Consider the following 25,715-nt stretch of genomic DNA (forward strand, 5'->3'; position numbering starts at 1 on the left):
CCCTATTCTGGTCTGTGCGTACTTTCCCGCACTCTTTCGGATGGCGTTTTTTAGCCGTCTGCGCATGCGTGGGCAACGCTATGTGCATGTGCCATGCACGGTCTCCGTACTTGATCTCACCAATACCGTACAGAAATGTGCACCGCATTCACTCGGGAAATATGGGCGTGTTATGGGCGTCATTCGGAACTACACAGGGGCGTAGTTTCAAAGTGGGCTAAACTGGGCGTAAACATGGGCGTACACGAGGGCGTACACTAATTATGGTACGCGTACATTCGGACAGCACACCGAATGCACGCGAACAAAAAGGCAGGAAACATGCGGTCTTCATAAGCAAGTATTGCTTTGCGGACACCACTCGGTTATGCGCTAGGCATTCGGAACGCCCAATCAGTACGGGCGCACCTCAACCAATTTCAGCTGAACACAATACAATCCACTCCTTTACTCATTAATTACACTCTTCTCATTGCTTCAATTGGTATAAATAGTGATGTTTATTTATGTAAGGTGCAAAAGGTATGTACAGTATATAGATGGGTTTATTGCATACAAGTGGTTAAAAGTGAAGGGTAATGTAAAGATGTACATAGTGTGTTGATGTGTATGTGTGTGTTTGCATGTGAAGAATAATTTATGATGTAATATGCATACATAACACATGGGCGTAAAGGGGCAAGAAAGTATGTTGTGAACTTAGCATGATGTAAGGGTTAATCTAAAGTGGTAGTAAAGTGTTCAATTATCAATTTGAGAAATAATAGATGACCATTAAAAACAATCCCTTTTTAATGAGGTTGCCTAATTGCATAAGTGGGTCATGTTATAGATTTCGGTGTTTAGATAATAGTGGTGATTTGTGCGTAAATACACCGCATCGGTGCGTACGGGCAGGTTCCCGTCCGTTCTGACGCGGTAAGACCGTGCATACGCTGTAAGACCGTGCAGAATATGTGTGTGTCCACCGCACACGCAAAGGTTTGGATGTCGTCCGTAAACACGCCCTCTTCTTAAAGAGTGAGTCTGTCCGAATGCGGAGGACCGGTGGGCGTTTTTTCGTACGATGTCCGCACAGCATGGCGTGCGGACCTCTCCGAAATAAATCGGAAATTTACGCACCAACCAGAATAAGGGCCCATGTTATTTAACTAAAGCTAACCAACATACTTTCTGTTTTTTATCCCTTAGAGAATGCAGGCATTAAAATACTGCTTATAAGCATCCACAGTAATTCTCTAACTTACATTAATCTGGCAGCAACATAAGTCTAGACTTTCTGTGATTGATTTGTTAGTTTCCTTGGTAGCTAAAATACTCTATAGGTCACAGAATAGTGGATTCATACACAGGGGGTTTTCAATGTGTGCGGATATTTCCGACAGTCGGAGCTATTGGCAAACATCTGTTCAATGCAGCCGTTTCCAACCGCATTGAAGCCTATCAGATTTGACTTTCCAAAATTTTAAAACTATGTTCGAAAACAACAGCTGGATTGTCAAATACACGGCCATTTTTACCAAATACACTTGGTTTTTGTCAATCCACTTGTATTCCGACTGCCTGAATGCTTCCGATAGTCGGAGCATTGAACAACTGTCAAATTGATGACAGATTCAATGTGATTCCGACTTTTTGGAACGTTTCAACAGTCCGGATCAATCATTGTCCGTTACTTCACACCAAGGGGGGTATTCAATCTCCCGCAGCCATCTCCAGATGGGGGAGATGGCTGCGGGGCCCTATTCAATGCTGTCTTCCCCAACAGCATTGAACAGGGGATCTCGGCAAAACCAGCCAGACTTCACAAGCAGTCAGACTCGTGGCCACGACCCCCTTCTCATCCCGCTGCAGACAAGACATTGAATCCCACCTGCAAATTCTCGGGCGAGCAGATCGAGAATGGGACAGGGCCACAGCTGTCAGGTCAGCTCGACAGCCGTGACCTAAGATTGAATATCCCCCAAGAATAAATGCAATGTTAGATTTTATCATTACATCTTTATAAGACATATCAGAACTATTTAAAATACTGTGCTAAAATTGTGGGGTGACTACAGTCACTTTCACATCAATGGTCAACAATATTTTCCGCTGATTAACATACTTAGGTACCCATTTATCAACAAGTGACAAAACTTGCTGTGTAGGATAAATAGTGCTTCAGTCAATCAAGGACCTTATTCCAGGCGAATTCGCAACGGAGACCGATGTTTGTCGTCTGTGCAAACAGATTTCTGCGCATGTGCAAACGGGCACGGCAACTGCAAGTTAGCTGTCCCATTCACACCCAAAAGTGCGAGCAGAGGGTGTGGGGTGGCGGCGGATGGGCACGCCCCTGGGAATGCTGGCCGTTATCAAGGTAATGAGGCAGTGGTGGGGGGGGGATATCCCTGCGGGCTGCAGGTGGGCTTTAAAAGACATGCAGCGCTGGCGAACTTCGCAACACAGTATGTCGACCAGAATAACCTCCCAAATCCCAACTATAATTTTTCAAACACATGACAATTTGGATGTGATTACCTGGAGCACAATTTATCGTTCACCACAAGTTGTATCACTTATTGACAAATGAGACCCATATTTTAGTTGAGAAACTTTTTTCGCACACGTCATACATGTGTTGTTTAGTTGGTATGATTGCTGAATTAAGAGAGCTTTCAGTGTAAAATACCAGTAACTCCCACATCTGCTACAGCTTGTGGAGGCAAATACACTTTAAAAGCACTAGGCCTACAAATGTGCAGGTGCACAAGGCACCCATATGTCACCACTTTAGTTATGAAAGCTTGTATCTCCCATCATTATATGAGGAAGCATGGCAAATTTTTATTTTATTGTACACTAGTTAGCAGCGCCTCATAATGACAGAATAACATAACAGTAATGTCAGTGGTGGCTGAGCGTGCCTGAACGGAACAACACTTGAATTGCTCCGTTGGGCAGCATCTAGTCACCATTGGCATACGTAACACTTGAATTCCCCCCATAGAGGTAAAGAGCAGCATTAGCCATGTATATATACACTTTCTCTCTCCTTCTAGCCTGTAAGCACAGCCACTTTACTCACTGCATCAGAATTGTCTGTAGTATTAGCAAAACATATCTTATACAATACTTTATATAATTAAAAATAGTAATATTTTAGTAGCAGTAGTGTGGTAATGATGTTGTGCCAGCGTAATGTTTGTTATGCCCAGTACACACGGGCAGATGGGAGCTTTGTGCTGAGCGATCTAGTATCGCTCAGAACACAACGGTTCACCAGTGATGCTGAGCGATCTGTCATTGCCCGTGTTCTCAATAGAGAGAACACAGGCGATGTCTAATATTATACTGCATGTAGCATAAATCTAGTAAGGCGATAGCAATGCGCGGCACCAGTGGCGTAACTACTGTAAGGCAGCCCCAGCTGCCGCTTGGGGGAGCAAGTGGCAGTGGGGTCTGTGTGGGCGCCGGCACCTGCTCAACGCATTTACATGCTGCTGCCTGCCGCTGCCCACTGGCTGAGCAGCGTGGGTGCGGCCATGGTAGAGACAACAAATCACCCCACTGATTAAGTTGACTGTACACAGAGCCGGTTATTGGCTACTGTGTACAGGATGGATGGGCGGATGGGCGTGCAAGGGCGGCCTGGGATGCATCACAGCCAAGGGAAGCAGCAGTGTCTGCTGGTCTCTCTTCCTCGAACCTGCTTCAGCTTCTCCGTTATGCGTGTGATGTCATCATGTTTTTGTCAACGGGGAGCAAAATTTATAGTTACGCCACTGTGCGGCCACTCACATCGCCGTCGCCCCTACACATACAGGGCGATCCATGCTTAATTTCTAAGCGATCTAGAGTGTATGCCCCATTACAGTGATCTTGAATGGAGGCAACACGAAATTGTCAGTCTGATCTTGGAAAAGTCCTTTCATACTCTCAGTTTTATATACTTTGATTGTGAAGTCTTAGTACTGGAACAGTTTGGTAATGAAGCTCTGATTCTATAATGACAGTGCCATTGTATTGCTTGTTATCTGAATAACAAGATTGTGCAATTAATTTCTGTTATTAAAATGGTTCAGTAACGATGGTCTTGTACGGAAATGGAAACATGACAGCCTTACTGCTGAGGATGCACTGGTTCTAGTAACAATGATGAAAATCCCTGTAGCAAAGCTTTGCAGAAGTCGCTCAGTGACAGGGAAGTGAAGGCGCCCAGATCTCATTAGCGATATATTACCACTGGACAAAGCCTGAATATATCCTCACACGCAACATGAAACAGACAGGACCTTTGAAACACTTGCAGGGCTAATTACTGAGGACCGTGCACCAAAATAGCATCATAAAATTCTCCTAAGCAGGTGTATAGGAAATGAAAGGTACAGGCACATTTGGTTCAAAAAAGTGGGGAAGAAAAAAAAGATGGCACTGCAATGTAATTGCTGATGCATGTCTGCGGATCCCTGAGACATCAAAGTGGGGCCATAATATGTTATCTGAAGGGTGTTATTACGAAGAATCATATGTACTTGAAATATAAAGAATGGTATGTGGCGTAACACACCAAGAGGTACTGTCAATTTACTAAATGGCTGTGTTTGCAAGTGGAAACTTCTCAGTGGGTTAAACTCCAAATATTTAAAACGGCACAGATATTAGTAGCTAAACACGGCATGGTTTGGTTTTAATAGCAATGCTGTATAAATTCTGGGGATAAAGATGCTAATAGTTCAATAACAGGAGAATTCCACAATGTAATAGTGAGAAAAGATGTCCAAAAAAAAAATCAGGGAGTCCAGTATGGCATTCAGCAGTGGTTCCCAAACTGTGCGCCTAGGCTCCCTGGGGTGCCTTGGAGCACTTGCAGGGGGGCCTCAGTAGCGCACACAGGGGGGGTTTCTGAGTACCCAGAAACCCCCCCCCTGAAGTCTAAGGGCCCTAGGCTGAAAGCTGAGGGTCCCCTCTTTCCATGGGTATAAGAATTTTAGAAATCGGCCATTGGGAACCGGAGATATCTGACTTCAAAGCAGTGGTCCCCATCCAACCCTGTTAATTGCTATTCCCAGTCAGATATTTCAGGTTCTATCTGACTTAGGGTTTTTCTGAGGGTATATTCCAAAAGCTGAGACTCTCCCTCTCTGATGGACACTAGAATCTTGTCTCAACTATTCCCAAAACCAGATATATCAGCCTTCCAGCAGCTGGTTACTGCTCCAGCTCCACACACCTGGTATGTAGTTTTATATTCTCGTTGGCAGATTTCTCTGCCTCCTGAACTCTGATCCCCTAGTTCCCAATACCATTTGTTAGGTGTGATTCTCTAGTTTTTAATTAAATTAAAATCTAAGAAATCTATTTCCGGGAACTGGAGATATCTGCAGTCAAGTAAGTTGTCCTCCCACCAGAAAATTATGAATAATAAGCCCACTCCACTATACACCCCTCCTCTGTGTATTAAACATACTCTACCACCCGGGAAGTTATGTATCAGAGCCCCTTCATTCAGCCCAGTGCCCCCTTCTCCCACCATCTGTACAGTTAAGAAGTAATTAGCTGAAATTACTGAGCCAGGCCCTACATGCTGCGCGGTTGATATAATACCCTCTACCACCCATGGGACATCAAAGTTTCCCCCACCCCTACCGCTGGAGGATCGGTAGAGGCCCCAATACATTTCTATGCCCAGGGGTCTACACTGCTGTTGATGCCCCTGTATGTGTGTGTATATATGTATATATTCCTGCTGAGAGTGCCGCACCACCCCACCGTCCTATATATATATATTTTTTTATATTATTATCATTATTTATATACATTTGGTCTATCTATAGTACTTTAACTGACCCGGCCTATACTGGGTCACCTAAGTGTCCATCTCTGTGCTTTGCTCCGCCCCTCCGGAAACCCCCTTCTGAAAATCCTGCGTTTGCCACTGGGCCTCAGGTTGGTGGTCCAGAATCAAGTTATTTATGGCAAAATCAGTGCTTGTGGCTTCCAATTAGGAATATGTGGGTAAACAGAAGAGAATCATGTTTCTCACCACATAAGTGGACCTAAGGAAAACATTTAAATCACAACTTTTTAAATATTTTTCCTGAAATTAGTAACCAGCTTTTGGCCTAGGGGTGCCGTGAAAAATATTCTGATACTTTAGGGTGCCGTGATTCAAAACATTTGGGAACCACTGGCATACAGTATATAGGCACACTTACCCATATGGACTCACTGGGATGAGCTAATGGAATCTGCCACATACTGTCATTCCAAGAGGAGGTCAACTGGTAAAAATAAAATGTTACTATCACTGATAGTGAGCTCCTCAAAATGGTAATCTAATATTACAGACTGAACCAGGCCTATACAGAGGATGTGGTCAGGATGCCGATGTTCACTATACCAATGCCGGAATTTCCGCTACCACTGGGAGGGCATCTAACGTCATTCTGGAGAAGGGAGGTTGGGATTAGACTGCGGAGAGGCTCGTTTTAGAGTTAGGCAGGTGTAGCATATTAAATGAATCAGCTTGCACTGTTGCATTGCGTTGTGACCAAGATGCATTATTGGCAAAAAAGATGCTAAAAGATTCTCACAGGACCTGGCACGGGGTGGTGACTGATCATTTTTAGTGTCACTGCAGCAATGATGTATGAGAACACATCTGTACCACTTTGCAAGAACAAACACTGCCAGTATGCCCATGCATAGTTTTTCCCATAGTAACCCTTTAATCTGTCCACTCCACCTACATACCTCCCAACTTTTGAAGTTGGGAGGTCGGGACGTTCGCGCGGCAAAGCCACGCGCGCTCCCGAAAAGGGGGCGTGGCCTCAAGAAAAGGGGGCGTGGCCTCACAGGGTGCCACGAAATCCGGCCACGCCCCCGTTTTCGCCGCTCGTCGTAATATAACTTCAGCCTCGTCGCTTCTTAGGAGGCACTGGCAATTCCCCCCCCACACACACACACACCAACCAACCAACCAACCCCCCCCCGCCCGTCTGTCCGTACTTACCGCTCGCTGGCTCTGCAGGACTTCAGGCTCCACTCAGACGCGCAGAGATGGCAGCTGCTGGATAGGAAGAGGACGTCACTGTGACCGCCCAGCAGCTTGCGCACATACGCTGGAGGCACAGTGACGTCCTAGAGAGCGTGGGGGCGTGGTTTATATCTCCCAACCGTCTCGGGAAGCCGGGACTGCGGTAAGCAGTACCGGGACATCGGCTGTAAATCGTGAATGTCCCGCCGAATCCGGGACGGTTGGGAGGTATGCACCTATGATCTACACAGGTTCTCTGGCTGATTAAAACCAGGTGAAATGCAGCAGGCTTATAGTTAGCCAGCCACAGAACTGGATTTATGTCCAGTGGAAGTGACATACGTTTCAATATCTTCAAACATGGATAAAAAAATAAAAAAAAGATGCAGTTTTCCTGAGATGATGTAAGCAGTCCAAGTATTGTTGCAGGGGTGCTTATATTAAATAAAACTGCAGCAGCATGGCCTAGTCACCATGTATTCAGCTGCTTGTTACCTATAAGGTGCAGTACGTGTTGTATAAGGGGTAGCCAGCCAAGCTTAGAGGTAATTCCGTCTTCTAGTACATTGAACACTGTGGGGGAAATTTACTAAGATGTGTATTCTACTTCACATGTCATGCATACTTGCCTACCTGACCCTCTCCATGCGGGAGAAAATGCTCTGTTCCTGGACTTCCCTGGTAATGTATGATTGCCATCACCTGTGGTGAAACACCTTTACCTAGCTCCCCACAGGTGATGGCAATCATACATTACCAGGGAAGTCCACGAACAGAGCATTTTCTCCCGCATGGAGAGGGTCAGGTAGGCAAGTATGATGTCATGTTGCTATGGGAAACCAATCAGATGCTGTCTACGATCTTTTAGAGCAGTGGTTCCAAATCCTGGTCCTCAAGTACCCCCAACAGTGCATGTTTTGCAGGTCTCTCCACACAGAATCATAAGTGCTATAATTAGCTCCACCTGTGGATCTTTTCAAATGTGCCTGAATAATGAGTGCACCAGCCGGGTGACCTGGAAAACGTGCACTGTTGGGGGTACTTGAGGACCAGGGTTGGGAACCACTGTTTTAGAGGGTGCTAAATAAATAAGTAGATTCTGATTGGTTGCCCAGAGCAACATCACAAATGAAGTAGAATACACATCTTAGTAAATTTCCCCCTATATATTGGTAAGAGAATAAAACATGAACTAATCAAAAAAAAATTGTCCACCGTATGAGGCTAGTTGTTACTAGGGTTCTCTGCTACTGGTATCTGTACACACGCTGCTAGAATAGTAGAAGCAAGAAGTGAGCGCACTTTAGGACAAGCCGGTAAACATGTAGTGGCAGCGGCTGCGAACGAAGCTCTCCATCTAGGACAGCACAGGCGCCTGGGGCGGCGTGCTACAGCTGACAGAGCACACCAGCCGCTGGGTGTACCGTACGGCGCTGCTGCACTCACTAGCATACACAGCAGCTAGAACCATGGGGGTCTCCGAGCAGCCTGACGAGGAGGGGAGCCGGGGCTGCAGAATTCTAGGGACAGAGAGCCTTTGATCCCCGGCAGCATTATCTCAGCAGCCGCCCCCCCTACTCCTCCACTTCACCCCTCGTGATTCCTCCCCAGCTCCTCTCCAAACACGCCGACACTGCTCAGATCAAAGTTCCCTTCCGTCACTGTATCTGCAGGTACTCGCCTGAGACACCCCCCCCCCCCCTCACAACCTGTCATCGCCTATGCCCCCGCTCACCCGCCCCCCCCAGCCACACGCAGAAGCGCCGGTGCCCGGGCGAGCCATGGCAGCTGCAGCAGCAGCAGGCGGGCACGGCGGGGTGCGCGGGCAGGCGCCGCTCTCCCTCAGCCTCGTCCTCGGACTTTGATCGCGAGCAGTAAACTCTCCGCCCGGCTAAAGCTCAACGTGAGGAGGCAAAGGGCAGTAGCGGGTGCACCCGGCATGGGCGAGAGCGGCCGCACTGACGGGAGAGAGACTCCGGGTGGAGGCGAGTATGGGGCACGGATAGTCTTATAATTGGGGTATTTACAGGGACAACACTGTTCTAGGCTGCGTTACACGAGGACGGGCACAGGGCAGCACCTCGCACTTTTGTGACCAGTCTGTGTTACCCAGCACATGACATGTATTAAACACGAGTTCAACTGATGCTCTCACATACATACATACATACATACATACATACATACATACATACATATGCTGTAATGGTGTAATATGCCTTTATGGGCGCAGACTCTGGTGCCCCTGCCCATGGTATAATAGTGATTAGGTCATATGGCTCCTAGTTGTTCGTTACTAAACTCAATTTGTCGACCTTTGACCAAGCCCAGTTGTTAAGTACTTACTTACCCCAACAGGTCGTGTTTTGTTTTTTTCCTTAATCATGAACAGGTGAGCGAATCCATTTTGCTGGGGCAGTAATTATCTCACCTGCTGCCAGGCAGACATAAATCCCAAAAACCTGGCCCGTCAGGGAAATTCGTGGGTTCAGATTGAGAATCACATAGCTAGACTCGCACTTTGAATTTCTTAATTTTTTTGTTCCACAAATTCCCAACATTCCAATGCTTTTGCTAAATGTATTATAAGTAGGAAACATTTCTATTAGTCACTGCTAAAATATTTAAAAAAAAAAAGTTAAATAAAATCCCATGTGGGTTTTGTATATGTATTATGCATAGTGCAATATTCTATTATTTTAGGCTTATTTTACAAGAAAAAGACTTTGTGTCTGACAAAGTTTTTTTTTCTGGACTATTGTCTAAAGTTCGCCCTCACGTGGATTCCCCAGTGCTGTTCTATTTTTGCAGTGGAAATCTTTAATGGCTTATTTCCTAGAATTCAGATTTATTTTCCCGTCTTGTAAGGTAATGGTCAACTATAAATGTTTAATGCAATGGAAATTGTATTGAAATGGCTACTAATGTAGTTCTAGGCCATAGACAAAGTGAAGGATAATTAGGGGATGGACTGAAGCCCCGTACGCACTGAGCGATTTTCAGCTGAAAGCTGCTCAGTTTTTACTCTTCTGAGCGGCTTTCAGCTGGAAAGGTGCCCAGTGTGTACGGGGCAGCAATGAGCACTCCCACATCATCGCCAGCGGCCGCTGCTCATCTGCTGGTATTACCAGCAGATGAGCATCGGGGTGGACGGCATTCCATAGACTCCTGCTATGGAAAGTAGTCCACCCCGTTATCCGTACATGCTGGGCATAATCGCCCAGTGTGTATTTACCTTAAATCCTGTAGCGAATGCATTCCAAACCTTAAGGCACACTAAAGGCCCCCATACAACAGAACAACCTGCTCGTAAGTGTGGTCGAACGAGCGATCGTATGTGCTTTAACCCCTTCCTGACAGAGCCTGTTTTTGCCTTCCTGACAGAGCCCTTTTTTTCAATTCTGACATGTCTCACTTAAGTGGGGATAACTTTTTTTTGCTTTTACTTATCCCAGTGATTTTGAGATTGTTTTTTCGTGACACATTGTACTTCAAGTTAGTGGTAAATTTTCGTCGATACAGTCTGTGTTTTTTTGTGAAAAATACCAAAATATCGTGAAAAAATGGAAAATTTAGCGATTTGCAAAATGTTAAATTTTCTGCTTGTGAGACAAATAATCTTACCACTCAAAATAGTGAATAACTAACATAGACCATATGTCTACTTTATGTTGACATCATTATTTCAACTTCCTTTTAATTTTTTGGGACACTAGGAGGCTTACAATATGAATAGCAAATTCTCAAATTTTCAAGAAAATTTCAAACACTGATTTTTTTAGGGACCAGTTCAGTTCTGATGTGACTTTGAGGGACTTGTATGTGAGACACCCCCATAAATGATGCCATTTCAAAAACTGCACCCCTCACAGTATTCAAAACAGCATTTTGGAAGTTTGTTAACCCTTTAGGTGTTTCACAGGAATTAAAACAAAGTGTAGGTGAAATTTCAAAATTTCTTTTTTTTTGCAGATTTGCAATTTTAATACATTTTTCTAAGGAACACAGTACATTTTACTAGAGAAATGTGACTAAAAATTGATTCCCCCAATTCTTTTGTTTTCATAAATATCCTATATGTGGCCCTAGTGTGCACGGTGACCAAACCACAGGCTTCATAATAGAAGGAGCACCTACTTGATTTTGGAGCCTCCTTTTTATGAGATTATTTTTTAGGCACCATGTAGGTTTCTAGGCACCATAACATGCTAAAAGTTAGGAACCCCCCCACAAGTGACCCCATTTTGCAAACTACACCCCTCAGGGAATTCAGCTAGGGGTATAGTGTACATTTCAAACCCGCAGGGGTTTCACCAATTGTGGTACAACTGGGCAGTGAAAATGAAAAATTATTTTTTTTACACAAAAATGCAGTTCTGGCTCCAAATTTGTCATTTTCAGAAGGTATGAAGGAGAAAAAGCACCCCAAAATCTGTGCCCCAATTTCTCCCGAGTACAGCAATGCCTCACATGTGACCAAAAAATACCAGTTGGGTGCATGGCAGGACTCAAAAGGGAAGGAGTGATTTTTGGATTTTGCAGCTCAGATTCTGGTGGAATTTTGGTGGGTGCTATGTCGCATTAGCAAGACCCCCCAAGCACCAATACAGTGGAACCCCCCCACAAGTCACCCCATTTTGCAAACTACACCCCTCAGGGAATTCATCTAGGGGTATAGTGTACATTTCAAACCCCCAGGGGTTTCACCAATTTTGATACAAGTGGGCAGTGAAAATGAAAAATTACATTTTTTTACACAAAAATGCAGTTCTGGCTCAAAATTTTTCATTTTCAGAAGGTATGAAGGAGAAAAAGCACCCCAAAATCTGTGCCCCAATTTCTCCCGAGTACGGCAATGCCTCACATGTGACCAAAAAATACCAGTTGGGTGCATGGCAGGACTCAGAAGGGAAGGAGTGATTTTTGGATTTTGCAGCTCAGATTCTGGTGGAATGAATGGTGGGTGCTATGTTGCACCAATACAGTGGAACCCCCCCACAAGTCACCCCATTTTGCAAAGTACACCCCTCAGGGAATTCATCTAGGGGTATAGTGTACATTTCAAACCCCCAGGGGTTTCACCAATTTTGATACAAGTGGGCAGTGAAAATGAAAAATTACATTTTTTTACACAAAAATGCAGTTCTGGCTCACAATTTTTCATTTTCAGAAGGTATGAAGGAGAAAAAGCACCCCAAAATATGTGCCCCAATTTCTTCCGAGTACGGCAATGCCTCACATGTGACCAAAAAATACCAGTTGGGTGCATGGCAGGACTCAGAACGGAAGGAGTGATTTTTGGATTTTGCGGCTCAGATTCTGGTGGAATTTTGGTGGGTGCTATGTCGCATTAGCAAGACCCCCCAAGCACCAATACAGTGGAACCCCCCCACAAGTCACCCCATTTTGAAAACTACACCCCTCAGGGAATTCATCTAGGGGTATAGTGTACATTTAAAACCCCCAGGGGTTTCACCAATTTTGATACAAGTGGGCAGTGAAAAAGAAAAATTACATTTTTTACACAAAAATGCAGTTCTGGCTCAAAATTTTTCATTTTCAGAAGGTATGAAGGAGAAAAAGCACCCCAAAATCTGTGCCCCAATTTCTCCCGAGTACGGCAATGCCTCACATGTGACCAAAAAATACCAGTTGGGTGCATGGCAGGACTCAGAAGGGAAGGAGTGATTTTTGGATTTTGCAGCTCAGATTCTGGTGGAATTTTGGTGGGTGCTATGTCGCATTAGCAAGACCCCCCAAGCACCAATACAGTGGAACCCCCCCACAAGTCACCCCATTTTGAAAACTACACCCCTCAGGGAATTCATCTAGGGGTATAGTGTACATTTCAAACCCCCAGGGGTTTCACCAATTTTGATACAAGTGGGCAGTGAAAATGAAAAATTACATTTTTTTACACAAAAATGCAGTTCTGGCTCAAAATTTTTCATTTTCAGAAGGTATGAAGGAGAAAAAGCACCCCAAAATCTGTGCCCCAATATCTCCCGAGTACGGCAATGCCTCACATGTGACCAAAAAATACCAGTTGGGTGCATGGCAGGACTCAGAACGGAAGGAGTGATTTTTGGATTTTGCAGCACACATTCTGGTGGAATGAATGGTGGGTGCTATGTTGCACCAATACAGTGGAACCCCCCCACAAGTTACCCCATTACCCCATTTTGCAAAGTACACCCCTCAGGGAATTCATCTAGGGGTATAGTGTACATTTCAAACCCCCAGGGGTTTCACCAATTTTGATACAAGTGGGCAGTGAAAATGAAAAATTACATTTTTTTACACAAAAATGCAGTTCTGGCTCACAATTTTTCATTTTCAGAAGGTATGAAGGAGAAAAAGCACCCCAAAATATGTGCCCCAATTTCTTCCGAGTACGGCAATGCCTCACATGTGACCAAAAAATACCAGTTGGGTGCATGGCAGGACTCAGAACGGAAGGAGTGATTTTTGGATTTTGTGGCTCAGATTCTGGTGGAATTTTGGTGGGTGCTATGTCGCATTAGCAAGACCCCCCAAGCACCAATACAGTGGAACCCCCCCACAAGTCACCCCATTTTGCAAACTACACCCCTCAGGGAATTCATCTAGGGGTATAGTGTACATTTCAAACCCCCAGGGGTTTCACCAATTTTGATACAAGTGGGCAGTGAACATGAAAAATTACATTTTTTACACAAAAATGCAGTTCTGGCTCAAAATTTTTCATTTTCAGAAGATATGAAGGAGAAAAAGCACCCCAAAATCTGTGCCCCAATTTCTCCCGAGTACGGCAATGCCTCACATGTGACCAAAAAATACCAGTTGGGTGCATGGCAGGACTCAAAAGGGAAGGAGTGATTTTTGGATTTTGCAGCTCAGATTCTGGTGGAATTTTGGTGGGTGCTATGTCGCATTAGCAAGACCCCCCAAGCACCAATACAGTAGAACCCCCCCACAAGTGACCCCATTTTGCAAACTACACCCCTCAGGGAATTCATCTAGGGGTATAGTGTACATTTAAAACCCCCAGGGGTTTCACCAATTTTGATACAAGTGGGCAGTGAAAAAGAAAAATTACATTTTTTACACAAAAATGCAGTTCTGGCTCAAAATTTTTCATTTTCAGAAGGTATGAAGGAGAAAAAGCACCCCAAAATCTGTGCCCCAATTTCTCCCGAGTACGGCAATGCCTCACATGTGACCAAAAAATACCAGTTGGGTGCATGGCAGGACTCAGAAGGGAAGGAGTGATTTTTGGATTTTGCAGCACAGATTCTGGTGGAATGAATGGTGGGTGCTATGTTGCACCAATACAGTGGAACCCCCCCACAAGTCACCCCATTTTGCAAACTACACCCCTCAGGGAATTCATCTAGGGGTATAGTGTACATTTCAAACCCCCAGGGGTTTCACCAATTTTGATACAAGTGGGCAGTGAAAATGAAAAATTACATTTTTTTACACAAAAATGCAGTTCTGGCTCAAAATATTTCATTTTCACAAGGAATGAAGGAGACAAAGCACCCCAAAATCTGTGCCCCAATTTCTCCCGAGTACGGCAATGCCTCATGTGTGACCAAAAAGTGGCAGGACTCAGAAGGGAAGGAGTGATATTTGGAGTTTGCAGCACAAATTCTGGTGGAATTTTGGTGGGTGCTATGTCGCATTAGCAAGACCCCCCAAGCACCAATACAGTGGAACCCCCCCACAAGTCACCCCATTTTGAAAACTACACCCCTCAGGGAATTCATCTAGGGGTATAGTGTACATTTAAAACCCCCAGGGGTTTCACCAATTTTGATACAAGTGGGCAGTGAAAAAGAAAAATTACATTTTTTACACAAAAATGCAGTTCTGGCTCAAAATTTTTCATTTTCAGAAGGTATGAAGGAGAAAAAGCACCCCAAAATCTGTGCCCCAATATCTCCCGAGTACGGCAATGCCTCACATGTGACCAAAAAATACCAGTTGGGTGCATGGCAGGACTCAGAAGGGAAGGAGTGATTTTTGGATTTTGCGGCTCAGATTCTGGTGGAATGAATGGTGGGTGCTATGTGGCATTAGCAAGACCCCCGAAGCACGGTGAAATTATGAACCTAATATTCCATAGATGTGTGGTATAATTTAAAACACTCCTTTATACATAGGCCGGGTTTGTCGGGGCAAGTGTCACACTGGAAAATAGTTTGCTTTCTTATTCCCTTTTATAGCAAACTTTGCACCTTTTTTGTGTCCTGCCCTTTTTTCCAGTGGAGGGGATTTCATCAGGAAAATGCTGCCCTGGTACAATACGGGGGCCAGTACTAGAAGTACTGGGGCCCTCTGCCTGCTGGTTCCCAAATATTAGGCCCTTTATGACTTCCTCTTGAAAGTGCATAAATGTCCCCCTCTGGCCGGTAGAACGGAATAGCACGTAAGCGTTATACAGTGCCATCTGGATGATATACACGGCCACCTTCTTGTACCAGATTTTTGTTTTCCGCAGGGCACTGTACGGCTTCAGTACCTGATCTGAAAGATCCACTCCGCCCATGTACCTATTGTAATCCAGGATACAATTAGGTTTTGAGGTGTGGGTACTGGTACCTCGTACAGGGACGGAGGTGGTACTGTCTCCGTGAATTGTTGTCAGTATAAGGACATCCCTCTTGTCCTTATATTTGACCAACAACATATTTTCGGTGCATATTCCCCTGCTTTCACCCCTTCTCATTACTTGGGCAATGTGCGTTTTTGGGAGGCCTCTTTGGTTCTTGCGCACAGTACCGCAAGCTGCTGTACCTCTTGAACCAAGGGCCTTAAACAGGGGGATGCTAGTGTAAAAGTTATCCACATAGAGGTGATAACCTTTATCCAGGAAGGGGTGCACTAAATCCCAGACAATTTTCCCACTAACACCTACGAGGGAGGGGGGGCATTCTGGCGGTTGAATTCTTGAATCCTTCCCTTCATAAACCCTAAACCTGTGGGTGTACCCTGAGGTGCTTTCACACAGCTTATACATTTTTATGCCATACCTTGCCCTCTTACTGGGAAGGTACTGGCGGAATTTAACCCTTCCTTTAAAATGTATAAGGGACTCGTCGATACAAATAAATTTTTCAGGGATGTACACCTCTTCAAATTTGGCACTGAAATGATCAATGACCGGCCTGACTTTGAATAGCCGGTCAAAGGTGGGATCATCTCTGGGTGGGCACTGTGCATTATCGGTGTAATGTATGAATTTAAGAATTGTCTCAAATCGAGTCCGGGGCATGGCCATACGGTAAAATGGAGTACTGTACAGAACATCTGTACTCCAATATTGCCTAATTTCTGGCTTTTTTACTATGCCCATATGAAACACCAGACCCCAAAACGTCATCATCTCTACTGCATCTACAGGGGTCCACCTAGCAAATGATGACGTGGGGTTTTGAGCAATAAACTGCTGGGCATATAAATTAGTTTGGTCCACCATTAAATTTATAAAATCATCAGAGAAAAATAATTTGAAAAAGTCAATTTCTCTGAGACCTGTGGAATCAAATTGGATTCCTGGCATGCCCAAAAACTCAGGAACCTGGGGCTCAAAATTGTCTGGTGGTGGGGTCCATACTAGATCAATTATTGGGGGGGGAATCTCAGCTGATCTACGGGGGCGTCTTTGAGGGGGTCCCTCATCAGCAGAGGAGGAAGAGGAGCTTAAGGCAAATCCTTCAAATTCCCCGCTTGCATCACTGCCTGTGTCAGAGTCAGAAGCAAGCATGGCATATGCCTCCTCCACTGAATACATTCTCCTGGATGATTGGGAGGACATTTGGGAGGACATTTGGGATGCCATTTTTATTTTTGTGTTACCGGTAGTGAAATGTTTCAACACGTGTATAGTGTAGGGGGGGGGGGCACAAACTTTATTTCAATCCGGGGGGTATGTAGTGTGTAGTGTGTATGTGGTGCAGAAAAAAAAAAAAATGCTTTATACCAATAAAAAAAAAAAAAATGAAGGGGTTAAAAAAAAAAAAAAATGAAGGGGTTAAAAAAAAAAAAGGAAGGGGTTAAAAAAAAAAAAGGTCCTGCGCCAAAAATTGAGCACAGATGTTGGTCAGTAACGTCTGTCACTGAACAGCGCTCAAAGGCAACAGGAATTTGATCAAAAAAAAAAAAAAATAGATCAACCCTGTGCCGAAAGAGATGATCAGTGATGTACGTCACTGATCAGCGCACAGCGGCCACAGGACACCCACAAAATCACAGTGTGTGTAAAAAAAAAAATTAAAAAAATACCCCACAGCACACACACAAAAAAAAAAGGTGATCAGTGATGCGACACTGATTACCAGTGAGGTGCAGCAGGTGCACAACCTTTGGTGCAACTGACAGGTATATATAAAAAAAAAAACCTCTGTACCCCCAAAAAAGTTGCTGATCACCTCAGATATAGTGATCAGCACAAAAGGCGGGGACAGCAGACACAAAATTTAGCACTCTCTATCACTATCTCTCTCTATCTCTCTATCTCTCACTATCTAACACTATCTAACACTCTATGACACTGCAGCAGCAGCACTCACAGGTATATCTATATATAAAAAAAAACCTGCGCCCCCAAAAAGTTACTGATCAGTTAATTTATACTGATCAGCACAAAAGGAGGGGGCAGCAGTCAGTTATATAAAAAATAGTAGCACAATCTGTCACTATCTCTCTCTATCTCTCTCTATCTCTCTCTCTCTATCTCTCTCTATCTCTCTATAACTATCACACTGCAGCAGCACAAAATATAGCACTCTGTCAGTAGGCCTCTCTCTCTATCTCTCTCTCTATCTCTCTCTCTCTATCTATAACTATATCACACTGCAGCAGCACAAAATATAGCACTCTCTGACACTATCTCTCTCTCTATCTCTCTCTATCTCTCTCTATCTCTCTCTATCTCTCTCTCTCTATCTCTCTCTATCTCTCTCTATCTATCTCTATCTATCTCTCTCTATCTATCTCTATCTATCTCTCTATCTATCTAGCTAATACTAATACAGTGCAGCAGCACAATATCACAGTATGGCACAATTATTGCACAGGATCCAGGAAGCAATCAGCAGCGATCAGGTAAGTATTGCAGCAAGTATTTCTGGTCAGTATGGCGGCAGGGGGGTACGGTGACCGCACTGCACGCTTTCCAGACCGGAATGGCGTCTGCAGTGCAGTCACCGTTAGTTTAAATCTCCCTCCTTGGCTGTGATTGGTCCGTCGGTCCGACGGACCAATCACGGCCTTTGGGGGCGGGCGGGGTGAGGTGGGGTGACACCAGTGTCACCCTTACACCCCGCGGTGATTGGTGCTGTACAGCACCAATCACCTCTGATCCCGTGTCACCGGCGAACGTTATTCGCCGGTGACACAGGAAAACGCTGTGAATGGCTGTTCACACTGAACAGCCAATCACAGCGATCGCCGACGGGGGGGCGGCATCGCAGCCCCCCCGGGGCATGCACGGACATGTCTGCTGTCAGGGACAGCAGACATGTTGAAACTGTCACCGCGTCTATAGACGCGGTGACAGTTTAAATCCATGACGTACATTTACGCCATGTGTCGGGAAGTGCTTCCCGACCATGACGTAAATGTACGTCAAATGTCGGGAAGGGGTTAAAAGAACATACAATCTGCTTATGTCCACAGCGGAAGCTGACAGTTCAGACGTGCAGCACGTCTGATCTGAGGGCCGACCACTAGACCAGCGGGACCGCGCATCATGCACTCAGTTTGAAATTGTGTGGATCGTGTGCACATTGTTTTGGGGGGGGGGGGGGGGGGGTACGTAGGGATTGGTGATATCCAGACTTCAGCACAGATGATTAAATCAAAATAACTACAGTACTAATTAAGTCACCTGTGCTCAAGCATGGCTAACAGTAATACCTGGGGCTGGATGTTCAAACATCCGCTGCTCATTTTCGCCCCTCCCTTCGCCTGGCACCGCGTTCTTAATAACGGCATAAGCTCTAACATATGCGATTATTAATGCAAGGGACAGCTCTTGCGATAAGAGCTGTCCCTTGCGATGCGGCGCCGGCGCTGGACTTCCGGTTCTGAGACCCGGGAATCCGTCTACGCATGTGCAGAGTGACAGGGACGGCAGGGGGCATGCTGGGAGGGATCCGCGACGGATCCCTCACAGTAACGCTGCGGTAAGAAGCCCATAGGCTTCAACAGGGAATCGCCAGCTTTTGCTCGTGATTCCCTCTGCAGCGCTGCCACTGCAGAGGGCCATTGGAGCATACAGAAATGCGGTAAAAACCCTGTTACACTATCCAATTTTCTTAAATGATATGCCAGATGACGTTAATATAATCGTTCATATCATTCAGTGTGTACTCACTATACTATTAACTATGCTTGCTACTGCAGATTGTTAATGATAACCCCCTATCTGTGGAAAATGCTGAACTATATCTCCTACGATATCATTCAGTGATGTCATCGGGACCCCAGCGGAACATGCAGTCACTGACTATATTGTCATATTAGACTGCTTGTTTATATGAACGTGGTTATTGTTATCAATCCACGGGTGCTCGTATCGTTAAAGATATAGGGTGTATTAAATGTGTGCCAACATTTCCGACTGTCAGAAATATCGGCACACACCTATTTAATGTCTGTCCTCACCCGCATTGAAGCAGTGCAGATTTGATTAGTAAGATCTGTTTTCAACACTCTGCGTCCACTGTTCACATTCTACAACAGTTCCAAGTGTCGTAACGTTTCCGACAGTCGGAATATTAAATGCTGACTGCTGAATTGGTCGGTATTTCCGATTTTTCGTAAATTTAGATTTATAAACGCCATAGTGGGTAAACACTGAACAATCTGCACAGTGATTTAATTAACGATATCATTATCGTGCATATCGTTCATGAAAATTGGACAGTGTGTACCCAGCATAAGTGTAGGGCTGCTCTGGGAAAATGGTTCCCAGTTACAGATCTGCAGTTAAGGTTTAATACACTCTGCAAGCATTGTCCTGGTAAGCCAATTACCCATAACTGAAGAGTACATGGCATAGCAGCAATTATCGCTATGTAGGGCATGAGAAATCTTCCAGCATACCCGACCGGTGTGAAAATTGCTGCTCGGATCTGACAGCAGATATACTCTTCATCAGATAGACCAGTTGTCTGACAACGAATAGCAATGTCAGGTAATTGGTCTGTCTCTCTCTCTCTCCAATGTAGAGTCTGATTTCACAGTATGAAAAAATCAACATGCTAGAAAATGTCCTGCAAGTCAAATTTCCTGTGTCTGAACAGTGTTCAAGCTCAGCAATTCTGCAGCCTGACTGTTTTGTATATTTGCAGTTAGAGCATAGATCTGCTAAATAGAGCTGATATGACAGTGTTCAAGTCATATTGTTCTGTGATGTGGCGAAAACCCTGAACATGAACAGAAATGTTAGAGTTAATATGTTTTAAGTAGGGGGCCCATTTAGCAGTAGGGTCTTGATGGGACTACGTACAGTAGTATTCGGCAACTGAATGTTTTTGGAATATGCGGGAGCCAACACATATTTCAGATGGCATTGGTTGCTGGAGCCCTGCTGCTTCTATTAGGAGGTCTTGTGTTGCAAAGAGGGATCCAAGTGGCCATTTCTGCACTGTCCAGTCTGCACTTTGGGCCTGATTCAGAACTGTTGGTACTTGTGTAATATCTGGGCGCCCGATTTTTTTCATCGCATCGCATGCAATATAGTGGCATACAATTCATGTGATGCAATTTTTCATTGTAAACACCCAATTTTTAATTGTATAATCACCCATGGGTGATTTCATACCCCCACTATCCAACTACGCATGGAGTTGATTTTATATAGTGTGGCGAGCCCAAAGAGTGGCGAGTGGACGCGGAATACATGTAAAGTAATCCGCGGGGCTCGCCGCGCTTTGGGCTCGGTGGCTCTCTGCGCTCGCCACACTATATAAAATCAACTCCATGCGTAGTTGGATAGTGGGGGTATGAAATCACCCATGGGTGACTATACAATTAAAAATCTGGTCTTTACAATGAAAAATCGCATCGCATCCCATGCCTTAAGTAGTGGCATGCAATGATAAAATCGGGCGCCCAGATAATAAACAAGTACCGAACTGTTTGCTAGGCTGCCTATACTCGCAGCCTAGTGAACAGGTTAGCCATACTGATTGCCTGCCCGGGTCACCTGCATCCACTTGCTAGCTTGCAAGGGATGTGTACAAGAACACATCCCCTTGCATGCGTCTGGTAATAAGACAGTGTAAACTGTCTTTTAATTCTGCCGCAGATCGCCGAAAAAGGAGCGTGCGCTGACATCATGTGACCTCATCTGACCAACCCACGCACGCATCGAACCACTTGCATTCCCAGAGGGACGCCCGGCATCTTCATGGGGAAGCTCATTATCCTGCTGCTGCCCCTCCCCTGCCCGTGCGAATGCCTCGGCAAGTGTGCTACTCGCCGAAGGAGTTCGCATAGGGGTGCGCACATTCGCACATGCGCAGACCCTCCACCATAGAAAATGGGGCCGAATTCAGACCCATACGAACGCCTCTGAATCGTCCCTTTGTTAAGGATCGGGGAAACTGCTTTTCAGAGTAGCTGTACACACACCAAAGCAATACTGAGTTGTCCCGGTATTTATGTATTCACCATGGCAACGTGCCACAAGTTTGATACCCTCACAAATCGTAGCGCGTGAGGTACAGGCAACGGATAGAAATAAATGAGCTATAAGTATTGCTACTTATAAAAAGCTGTTTATTTCATTTACAGTAGTTGAACACTGGTAATCCTCATTGGCCAGGTGACACCCTCATGTTGTGAAAGGAATGTAGATAAAAATAAAGGGTACAGTGTTGGGATAGGCAGCAAACCAATAAATAAGGAAACATACTGTATGAGAGATCAGTGGTCGGTATTTATAGGATAACATAGAGGTTTATAAAGGTTTTACATTTCTCCTCTTCTTGTTCTTTCTCTTTTAGACCCTGTCGTATTGTGAGCCGATTACTTTCCGAATCTTGCCAACATCATGTTCTGTCTATGGAGGTCTTACAGCTGTGTTCCTGGACATTTGTGATGGACCCTGAATTATGTTCCATGCTCCTATACCAGTTCTACCGAGCACCAACTTGTTCCAGGACCAAAAGACACAGATAGTCAATACCGATGCCAGAGAACAGCGGGGCTCACTTGGGCCCTAAACTACCGCGATGTACAAGTGAAAAGGAAGGTCTCTTCTATGAGACATACTACCGTCTACGTCAGCAGTATCCAGTAATCCTCCTCCTGCTGCTCATTGTTCTGGCAACATGCTGTGCACTAATAGCCGTCACCTTCGCCACTGGCCGGGTGAGTGAAGCATCACCTCTTGATTTTCAGAGCCATAGCCTTGCATGGTGTAATGCTTTACTCCTTTAAAGCGTATAAAGGGCCGGATGTATTAAGCTTTAAAAAATGGAGAGTGATAATCAGCCAGCCAAATAGCTGCTAACTGTCACGTTACAGTCTGGGTTTGAAAAATGGCAGCTGGTTGGTTGGTGGTTTATGACTCTTTATCACTTTTTGAAGTGTGCTACATCTGGCCCTTAGAGATATACATACTTTGTTAAGGTGTGTACACTCTAGACCCGTGGTTACCAAACTATGTGTTGTGGCACTCTGGGGTGCCTCAAGACACTTGGAAGGGTGCCTTGGATTGGTGGTCCAGGACCAATTACAATTATTTATAGGCAATATAATATGCAAATTCATAGCAAGTGGCTGCCAATCTTGTCCCCCACCCCATAACTAAATGGAAGGATTCCATATAAAAACAATATACGGTAGTTTATTTAAATAATCATTTCTAAATTTCTTAATTAGAATCTTTTGGCTTTGGGGTGGCGTGAAAAATATTCTAATACTCTAGGGCGCTCCATGATTTTAAAAAGTTTGGGAGCCACTGGCTATGTAATACGCTGAACCAGCTGCCAGTCATAAAATATGTGAACAGACAGAAGTGAATCTTGCCCCTCTCCACATATTTGAACCGAAGGATGACATATAAACACAATTTACTTAATTATTTTTTTTCTACGTTTCACCATAAAAACTATATGCACGATAACGACCATGATTAACGATACTTTTGTGCATATTGTGTAGTGTGTATGCACTATATTGTTTACAATGCGCACTCCTGCAGGTCCTCAGTTGTCTGTACATGCAGAATGACGGGGATATTGCTAGTGAGAACTATTCTGTGGACTGCAGCATGGCCCGCGCAGACCCACCACCGTCGCAATCTGCACCTCGAATCAGCAAGCGTGTAAGCACTTGTCGATGCTGGCTACCTCGCCTGGTCCTGTCATTCCCTATATCCTGCTGGGTACACATAGGCCCTTATTCAGATCTGATCACAGTACAAATTTGTTCTCAAATGGGCAAAACCATGTGCACTGCAGGTGGGGCAGATGTAACATGTATAGATAGTTAAATTTGGGTCGGTTGTGTTGAAACGGAAATCTAAATTGCAGTGTAAAAATAATGCAGCCAGTATTTACCCTGCAATGAAACAAAATAACTCACACACATCTAACTCTCTCTACATGTTACATCTGCCCCACCTGCAGTGCACATGGTTTTTCCCAGTTTGAGAACAAATTTGTACTGCAATCAGATCTGAATAAGGGCCTTTGTGTATTGTGTGTCCAGATTCACACAAGTAGGTGTGCATATTAGTTAGGGGTGATATTTTAAGAGATTATGCACGTCTCATGGCCTTGCACCTTTTTAGAGACTTATCCTGTCAACATGTTTATTACAATTGTTGTGAACTGTCATTTGTCTCCCACCCATGTTTAACATTCAACATTTTCGAAATTGTTATTACACACTCTTTGCATATTCTTGCATATGATTACATTATAGAGTTATTACAACATCTGAATTGTTCTGATGCGCTCCCATAAAACAATTGAATTTCCCCTCTTTGAGGGATGTCACTATAAACTACTGAGGTGACACAGTAGATGGAAATGTTGTCATCTGTTTGTTTCTATATTAACACATCCACCGTTTAGTAGACTGGACTTTCATATGTACATTTACATAGAATAAATGAAGCACTACTAAAAAATAAAAAGGTACATTTTTAAGTGCAGATTTGTTCATGTAAATGTATGTGTATTGTTTTTGAAAATAAGTATTTCTTGGTGCCGGGCACATACAGTATGATAACTTTTTTTTGCACTCCTTTTCAGTTACTGTTACATTTTTTTGGTGGTTATTTAAACAAACTTAAAAAAAAAATTCAAAGTCTTCTGAATATAAATCCAATGTGTACCGCTATTGTACAAAGAAATGACTGACGGATGATTGAATTTGACCAATGCAAAAACTGACAAAATCCCCTCAGCATAGGGGTGAAAAAATCTTCAGCAGCAAAGTGGTTAATATACCGTCATGGTTCTCCTAGACTGTTGGCGGATTTGTCACTGCACCGCTCTGATACTAAAGCATGGTTTTGCTCTCACAAATTAGCTAATGGTTTACCTTAGTCAAATTGGCTGGAGCCAGACAACTTGACCTGTGTTCACTGGATGCTGGCTGCAGCATGAGCTTAGCTTCAGAGTAATGATTAATAGGCCATTTGAAATGCATTTATTCGCTTTGTGATTTTTGTGACATCTTGTTGGTTATGTGTGACAACAATTGTTGGATGCAGTACATACAATATTAGATGCATTTGTCCATTGCTAATGATAAGGCCAATTACATTTACCTTTCTGATAATATGAGTAGATTGGTTTGATATTTTTGCTTTGTAAAGCATGTGAGCCAATGCTGATGATCTAGTTCTTGTGTGTGTGTGTCATCATCATCATCAGGGGGCGGTTATTTACCTGCTTATTTCTGCAGCCACTGTACATTACTTTGCTTTTACAGCTGGCTGAGTTTGTTGCCAAAATGACTATTGGATGCCTTTGTGTGGAAATTACTGGCAGCTAATAAGTTCGATTTAAAAAGTAAGTCAGTCATTGTCTGCAATGTCAAACACAGTGAAGGATCTGTCTAAAAACATTGCCAGGTGTTCTGAAAGTTGAAACTGCGAGTTTCACACAGACCTGCGGAAATGAGTAAGCAATGTTGCTATCATTTTGGGTATATGCAAGTCTTTCTGCTAACAATCGGAAAATACACACTGCTAAAGTTTAAGGTTGTGCTCTCAAAATTTGAGATTCTCCGGAGACCTCTTTCAGTCATACGACCCAGAAATGTTGCTAATCAAATCTGGGTTTTTGCTGGCTGCCTCCCCTTTTACACTACACTGAGACCAGTGAAGTTCCTGGGTCATTCCATTTGGGCTGTTTCACACGCTCTGGCTGATGCCGGGCGGCAAAACCCAGCACAGGAAAGAAGCCGTGCCGTACACAGAAGTTTACAATGGTTGGGATGGCCATAGCCAGGCAGCCGTCCTTTCCAGTGGTGACTGTCCTGTCCATTATTAACTACTGAGTACGGCACGGCTTTTGTCTGTGCGGTGTTTTGCTGCCCAGTGTCAGCCGAAGCAGGTGAAACAGCCCTTTCAGTCATAAGCCAGGGCTTACACGCTGCTGACACACACACACGCACAAAGAAAGTCAAGCAGACACAGACCTAAACGGGTAACGTTTCTAGCTAGGGTGTACTTCTA

At 44.4% G+C, this 25,715-nt stretch overlaps 1 protein-coding gene across 6 annotated transcripts in view; it reads left to right on the top strand.

Moving 5' to 3' along the window:
- Positions 1-25,715, top strand: part of ADCY4 (adenylate cyclase 4) — a 91,101-nt gene that overhangs the window by 5,044 nt on the left and 60,342 nt on the right. For 5 of the 6 annotated variants that reach the window (XM_083145118.1, XM_083145117.1, XM_083145110.1 and 2 more), the window contains exon 2: positions 22,024-22,390. In XM_083145118.1, coding sequence (XP_083001244.1) covers positions 22,208-22,390 — 183 coding nt within the window. In that variant the 5' untranslated portion in view covers positions 22,024-22,207. Of the gene's footprint in view, positions 1-8,741; positions 9,007-22,023; positions 22,391-25,715 lie in introns of those variants that run through there. The other variant, XM_083145113.1, reaches the window with a different exon arrangement.

This window comes from Crinia signifera, chromosome 1 (genome assembly GCF_055691185.1).
Source record: "Crinia signifera chromosome 1, ASM5569118v1, whole genome shotgun sequence".
Lineage (NCBI taxonomy): Eukaryota > Metazoa > Chordata > Amphibia > Anura > Myobatrachidae > Crinia > Crinia signifera.